General features: G+C 49.3%; 1 protein-coding gene across 1 annotated transcript; it reads left to right on the forward strand.

Annotated features, from left to right (window-relative positions):
• The first annotated feature begins 561 nt into the window (after positions 1-561).
• Positions 562-5562, forward strand: CUNH1orf216 (chromosome unknown C1orf216 homolog). Its single transcript, XM_006094169.3, has 2 exons — positions 562-736; positions 3087-5562. The coding sequence occupies exon 2, from the start codon at positions 3092-3094 to the stop codon at positions 3767-3769; it is 678 nt and encodes a 225-aa protein (XP_006094231.1). The 5' UTR covers positions 562-736; positions 3087-3091; the 3' UTR covers positions 3770-5562.
• The last annotated feature ends 2414 nt before the right edge of the window (positions 5563-7976 follow it).

Consider the following 7976-nt stretch of genomic DNA (forward strand, 5'->3'; position numbering starts at 1 on the left):
TCTTTCTGCTCTTAAAACCGTACCTTTCGTTAAATAAGCACAAAATGAATACATAATTTCCAACGGTGATAGCTGCTGTGAAGAAAAGGAACAAAGTGCTCAGGGACAGTATCAGAGAAGGCTGATCTGAGAAGAGGTCTAAAATATGAGAGGGGGAAGGGGATGTTCAGCAGAAGGAACAGTGTGTGCAGCAGCCGCAGGGCAGGCAGGACGGAGCCTCAGGCCCGATTGCAGAGATGGAGCTCAAAGGCTGACGCGGGAGAGACGGGTCGGATGCTCAGAGCCCGGAGGATGCTGCCTGAAGGATTTACCCCGCAATGGGGAAGCCATCAGGGGGTTCTAGGCAGGAGGGTGGTGGCATGCCCAGATTTTCATGTTGAGAATGTCACTCTCTCTGCAGAGAGGCGCCCAGTGAGGGCAGTTAGGAACTAACACCGGACCTGCCAGGCCTCGGCCAAGGCTGCAGAAGGCGCAGGCGGGGAGGCGGTCCAGGGGCTGCGCTTCTCCGCGGGAAACCGAACCGGCCCACGTGGGCCAGGCCGCCCCGCCCCACGCGCTGACGCCGCCGGGCTCCGCAGTCCACGCCTGGAGCTGGGAGCGCAGCCCAGGAACCCTGCACCCCACGTCCGACCCGCGTGGACGCCCAGGCCAAGGGACCCCGAGCCCGGAGGGGCGATTCCCGCCGCGGGGCCAGTGGAACCAGAGCTGGCGGTGCTGGGGCGGGCGCCTCCAGGCCGTGAGTCGGGGACCCCTGGGGGAGGGTTGGGGCTCAGCCGCAGGGGTTGGGGGGCCAGGAGGGAAGTCGCAGCCTACGCTCAGCTGCCTCCTATGGGGCAATTAGGGAAGGATGGTATCTACTCTCTGTCTTGGGGAGTCTCCCTTTCCCGCAAGGCTAGGCAGGGAGGGAGGCCGATCGCCCCCATCCTCACAGAGCGACCTCCCCACCACCCACCCAAACCCCGGCAAATTGCGGATTAGAGAGAGAAACCCGATCCTGGGGTGTCTGGGTTCCCGTTTTACCGTCTCTGAGACCCCCCCGCGATTCATAACACCACCAACCAACACATCCCAGCTTCCTTCACGGCCCCGCCCAAGTTTAGGAAAAAGGAAACGTTTGGGTGGGGAAGATCTACAGGCGCCTCGCTTAGCGGGGAGTTTGAAGGTTAGAAAGGATCTGTCCCTACACCATCCCCCACCCCCAGTCCCACCCCCACCCCCACCCCAAGACTTCTCCCCACTACTGGATGTGGGGAGGGTCCCTGTCACTTACCTTATGTCTCACTCTTACTGATACCCGAATGTTCTAATTCTAGTGATAGTGGGCAGTAGAAACCTCTTGTCAATTGAAACCCTAATTTTGGTAGAAGGGGGTTATTGAGGAGGGAAGAATAGTATTGTATGTCCTCCCTCCAGGGCATCAAGATGGAGCAAGTTAGGGGCAGGGACACAGGATAGTAGGTATGGAGGACGGAGGCAAAGTCCGAGAGGCTTGTCCATAGGGAGGTGGGGTCCTCCTTGGGCAGAGGAAGGAACTAGACCCAGCGGGGCCAGCCGTGGGCAGCCGGCAGGAGCCTCCTGCTGCTCTTCCTGAGCATAGATAGCCCACTGCAGCCCACCCCTCCCCCATTCACTCACCCAGCAAGTATGGACTGACACCTGCTAGTGCCAAGCTCCATGCTGGCTCCTGGGAATATGATGGAGGATATACAGAGAAGTTCCCATCTAGTCCGGGAGCCGGATTTGTAAACTGCTTTTACAAGAGAGTTTTAAAAAAGTGAATAGACATTTACTGATCATCCATTATGTGTTGGGGACAAGAAACAAATATGAATTAGACAGTGTGTACCCAGGGCAGTGGGACCCAGAGGAAGGCAGTTAACTGTGTGTGTTTGTGTATATTGGGGCAGTGGGGAGAACATCAGGGTGGCTTCAGAGAAGAGGGAGGAATATTAGAGCTGAGTTTTGTTTGTGTTTTAATATATTTTGATTTTTTACAGAGAGAAAGGGAGAGGGGTAGAGAGTTAGAAACATCGATGAGAGAGAAACATTGATCAGCTGCCTCCTGCACATCTCCTACTGGGGATGTGCCCACAACCAAGGTACATGCCCTTGACCGGAATCGAACCTGGGACCTTTCAGTCCGCAGGCCGACGCTCTCCACTGAGCCAAACTGGTTAGGGCAGAGCTGAGTTTTGAAGTATAAAAAGCAATTTGTGGGTGGAGAAGGAAGGACCTTAGAGGGGAGGGGAGAGGAAGGGTACCGTAGGCCACGGGGATTGCGGGAGGAGAATAATGGGGCATTTCTGAGATCTCTGAGCAGTTTGGTGTGGCAGGAGGGGCAGAGTGGCAAGAAGCAAGTCTGGAGGGATGAGCAGGAGCCAGATGAAGCACAGCCTTGTAGGCCATGTAGAGGTTTAGCAGGAGTTTAGGGAGCTGTGATGAATCAAATTTACATTTGTAACTGGAGGCAGAGAGATCAGCGAAAAGGCTGTGGCAGTCAGTAGTCCAGGTAAGAAATGGCCTAAACCGAGTGAAAGTGAGGAGAGATGCATGTACATACACACACAGAGGGTTTGGTGTTTTTCTCAGAATTTCTTGGCCAATGAGATGGGGAAGGAAGCAGAGTGAGGGGTCCAGGATGCTCTCAAGTGTCTGACTAGAGAGCCGGATGGAGAGTGGGGCCAGTTTGCCGAGGTCACTGAAGAGGAAGAGCTGTTTGGACACGTAGAATTTGAGGAGCCTGTGGTTGGTTGCAGGGTTGGAAAGCAGTTGGATCTGAGCTGGAGGCAGATCTGAGTCACCAACACATGATGCTCCTTGAAGCTACAGCAGAGGATGAGGTCATCTGGGGAGAAGCGCATAGAATGAGAAGACACCCTGCCTCAGAGGGCTGAGGGTAAAGCTGTGCAGGAGACTGAGAAGCAGCAGACAGAAAGGGAGGAGGAAAACCAGGAAGGGAGGTGTTACCAGAGTACAGGGAAAAGGACTGGAGGAGGAGCAGCCAGGCTCGCTTGCTGATTGCCTCCACTCTGTCAGGACACCCACCCTGTCCTGCTCTGACTCATTCTTCTGCTTCCCCTCTACAGACCAGATGTTCGCCATCCAGCCAGGGGTAGCTGAGGGGGGCCAGTTGCTGGGGGGCCCACCTCCTGGAGTATGTCAGCCTGAGTTTCATCCAGACAGCAACTCCAACTTCATGGCGAGTGCCAAGGACCCCAATGAGAATTGGCATGGGATGCCAGACCAAGTGGAGCCCATCCTGATGAGGAGCTCCTCCGAGTTGCCCTCTGACAACCAGGCCTTCCAGGACCCTGGACTCCCTGAGGGGGAGCTCCGCAGCCCACCAGAGGGAGCAGAGATCCCCAGAGCTGAGCCTGAGAAAATAAGTGATACCAGCACAATCTGCTCCCCTCTGGAGGACAATGGCTATGCCAGCAGCTCCCTAAGCATTGACAGCCTTAGTAGCAGCCCTGAGCCTTCCTGTGGGACCCCTCACGGCCCTGGGCCTTCAGATCCCCTTCTGCCCTCGGTGGCCCAGGCTGTGCAGAAGCTGCAGGCTCAAGAGCGCTACAAAGAGCAGGAGAAGGAGAAGCACCACATGCACTTGGTGATGTACCGCCGCCTGGCCCTGCTCCAGTGGATCCGAGGCCTGCAGCATCAGTTGGTTGACCAGCAGGCCCGCCTTCAGGAGAGCTTCGACACCATCCTAGACAACCGAAAGGAGCTTATCCGCTGTCTCCAACATAAGGCAGCACCGTCCAGGCCCTAGGACCAGGATTAAGAGTGTGCCTCTCTGGGTATATGTATATATTTGCAGGCATGTGTGAGATTGTGTACAAGTATATGATTAGCTGGTATGAGTGCAGGTAAGCATAAGTGAGTATGTATGTGCTAACATGTGCCAGGCATCAGCTTATGTGTGCTGTATATATACACAGCCTAAATTATGTGCAGGCCTGTGTGAGTGTGTCCATCTATGTATGTATGGTATGTATGTAAGAAAGTAATAACATTTTGGTTAGTTTACTTTATTGTAAGAATACAGTGTATAACTCATATAACATACAAAATAGGTGTTAATCGACTATTTATGTTATCCATAAGGCTTCCGGTCAGCAGCAGACTATTAGTAGTTAAGTTTTTGGAGAGTCAAAAGTTCTACATGGATTTTCGACTGTTTCAGGGATCGACACTCCTAAAACCTTCATTGCTCATGGGTCAACTGTACATACAAAAGAAGTGTGTGCCAATGAGTAGATTTGAATGTTGAGGCTTGTGGTGGGTGTATATGAGTGAGCTCTTGTCTGTGTAGGCCTATAAATAGGGGTGCATGTGTGCTGGTGAGGCCTGGGAAGTGTATATTAGGAACATGTATTTGCAGGCAGACTCCTGAGCAAGGGTGTGCAAATATATATTCAATTGCACATGGGGGGCATCCATCCACACCCTATGTTACCCATGACCTGCTGTAGCTTTTTTTCTCCACAGGGCCCCACTGCTCCCTGGAAAGAGGGTCTCTTGGGGTTTCCCAGGCCACCCCTCCTTCACCTTCCCCTCACTCTTCCTAGATTTTGCTCTGCTAAGGCTGTTGTCCCTGACCATGGATTTGCTGTAGATGGTAGCCACTTTGGCCTGTCAAGGCTTTTTGGCTGCAATTTTGCCAGAGCAGTTGGTAGAGAATTAGTATCAGGCAGGGGAGCTGGGGGTGGTGATTGACACCATGGCAGGAATGGGGGTGGCATCAGAGAAGAAGATAGGGACTGTCTCTCTTGAACTCTGCCTCCCAGCATGTGGGAGATGGGGATGTGGAGATGATCATGGTAGAACCCTGTGAAAAATAGGAGTTGGGGAATTCTTAAATGCCAGTTCCAAACAAACCACAAACCAGCTCCTCTCCACTGCAAAGGAGCTGTTACAGACCATATTGATTTAAGCTTCTGATGAAAAGAAATGTGTGCTAATAAGTTTGCAAGGAATGGACAAGGTGTTCCCAGGCTGTTGGGTAAAATCTTGCTTCTGTCTTTGTGCCTCTACTTGCTGTGCCTCTCTGGATTTAGCAGCACTGGATGTTGAATTAGTTTGGTTCTTTTCCCTGAAATCAGACTGCCTGTGCCAGGAGGAGCCACAGTTCTTTCAAGAGTGGGCAGGGGGCAGGGTCAGCCCTACCCCTGTAAACTCTTAGGATGCTAAATCATACCCCCTTTCTTCACTGAATGGCCCTGTAAATGGGAGTTGACAGGCTCCAGCAGAAGCTCTGTGAGGTGGAGAGCTGGTGAATTCTGGAGAGAGCCAAAGGCTAAGGTAGTCAAGCTTTCGGTTTTGCTTCTGGGAGCCAAGAGGTTGCAAGATCCTAATGGGTGAGCAGTGGCATGGAGGTCAGTGATCCTACCTCTGGCTCTCAGTCTTCCTATCTGTAAAATGTGGGGGCTCTTTCTATCTCTAGGTGGGTGGGTGGGTGAAAGCAATGGGAAGTGAGGCTGAGACAGTGCCCCTGGGGACTTGTGTCTAGCTCTTGCATGTTGAGTCTGAACCAAGATGAATAAACTGGAGCAGAGAAATGCATTTCTTGAGTTTGTGTTTCTATTCTATTCTTGAGTTTGTGTCGTCTGGTGGCCTCTTTGTCACATCATCTGAGCCCCTTTGTGAGCAGGGTTCTGAGCTGGGGGGTAAGGATGGGGGAAGACACTGGGGAGGAGGAATCCAGCCTGCAACGGTTGACAGTCTGATGGTGGGACAGAGAGGTCTCTCCTAAGGGGTTTCTCAGGTTGACAGGGGGCACTTGGCCTATTTGGGTTGTCCTTGTCCTAAAGCACCTTTGGGCCTGAAAATGGGGGTGTTGATTGTGAAAGACACCCCCCACACAAAACACACAAACACTCATATTCTCAACCCTGCTCTAGAGCCACTGCTTCCCTGAAAGGCAGCCTGACTGCAAAAGACAGAGGGTCCTTAGATGGTTCTGACACAGATGTGGTTACAATACATGTGCATGACTTCAGATATTTGTTGATGCCAATCATATTAGATCTTCTATTTTATATTAACTTATATGATGATTTATTGATGTCTCAAAAATCCATTACTTTTATAAAGAAAGTATATTAGTTACCTATTGCTGCATAACAAATTACCCTAAAACTTAGTGGCTTAAAGCAATACACATTTGTCATCTCACCACTTCTGTAGGTCAGGAATCTCTCTCAAGGCTGCAGTCAAGGCCGAGTCAGTCCAGGGTGCATGGAGCATTCAGTTCTTTAAGGACTGTTGGCTGAAGGTCACCTTCAGTTCCTTGCCATGTGGGCCCTTCTAACATGGCAGCTTAGTTCATCAAAGCATGCAAGTTACTAGTAAGAAAGTCAGAATACTAGCAAGACAGCAGTCAGTTTTCTGCAACCGAATCATAGAAATTCATCCCCCTCCATGTTGCCATATCCTGTTGGTTAGAGGTAAGTTTCTCAAAGGGAGGATGTTACGCAATGGTCTAAGAACCAGGAAGGGGGAGAATCAGAGGGCATCTTAGAGGATGCCTACCATAGAAGGTGTATTTTATTGATTAAATCAATCAAATACTGTATTGATTATTTTTAAATTACAAAATAAAAATTATATTCTACTTACAATAATTGAAACATTTATTTTATTTTTTTAATATATTTCTTTATTGATTTCAGAGAGGAAGGGAGAAGGAGAGATGGGAACATCTATGATGAGAGAGAATCATTGATTGGCTGCCTCCTGCACGCCCCCTACTGGGGACCAAGCCCGCAACCCAGGCATGTGCCCTTGGCCGGAATCGAACCTGGGACGCCCCAGTCTGCAGGCTGACGTTCTATCGACTGAGCCAAGTCGGCTAGGGAAATAATTGAAACATTTTAGAGAAAGGTATATATATTTTAAATCCCAGAAAGTATACTTCTCAGAAATAGTGACCCAAGATATTAATAATTCTTATTATCTCTACATTTGATATTTATACAGAAACAGTATTGAACCAGTTTTGACAAATTCCACTTATTAAGAGATCTTGTTCTAGCAAAGAGCTATACTAAAATTGAATAACTTTAACCATGGAGTTTTCTAACAATGAGACATGAAGCCCTCAGAGCACAAGAGGGGGGATTTTCAGGAAGGACCCCTTTCCCAAACGTGTGGAGCCTCTTCTGAGCAAAACCAACGGTGAAGAGCACAGACTGTGAGGCCAGACCCCTGGCTTTGGAAGTTAGCACCATTGTTCTCGGTCTCTATGACCTTGGGCAAGTCAATTAACTTCTCTGTACTGTACCTCAATTTCCTCATTTTAAAATGAAAATATAGGGTTGTAACTACCTCATAGGGTTGTCTCAAGGATTAAATTAATATATAATATGCAAAAATACTGATAGCTGTACACGGCACATAGTAAACTACCTTAATGAGAGTCATGAATATACTGTAATTATAAATAATGCTTTTGGGATGCATATTTCACTTTTCCACAGGGAAAAAAAATCAAAATTTTCCTTAAGAAATTTGAATCTAAAATAAAAGGCATCTTTTAAAAAAAACTTTTTAAAAATAAAGCTGCCTATTATTCCTTTCCATAAAAGAGCTTTCTGAGCTGAGAAAAAGATAAAGGCCAGACCAAGGAACCAGTGTGGTGAATTGTAGGTATATAGGACCCCTGCCGATCATTAAGAGTCTAAGGCAGAGGTGGGCAAACTTTTTGACTCGAGGGCCACAATGGGTTCTTAAACTGGACCGGAGGGCCGGAACAAAAGCATGGATGAAGTGTTTGTGTGAACTAATATAAATTCAAAGTAAACATCATTACATAAAAGGGTACGGTCTTTTTTTTTTTTAGTTTTATTCATTTCAAACGGGCCGGATCCAGCCCGCGGGCCATAGTTTGCCCACGGCTGGTCTAAGGACAGGCCCAGCCCCTGGTGTAATGGTGGGTGAGGGGAGGGGCTGAACAAGAGCAGGGAGTCAGAGCCACA

The sequence above is a fragment of the Myotis lucifugus genome, unplaced genomic scaffold, assembly GCF_000147115.1.
Source record: "Myotis lucifugus unplaced genomic scaffold, Myoluc2.0 scaffold_131, whole genome shotgun sequence".
NCBI classification, from domain to species: Eukaryota; Metazoa; Chordata; class Mammalia; order Chiroptera; family Vespertilionidae; genus Myotis; species Myotis lucifugus.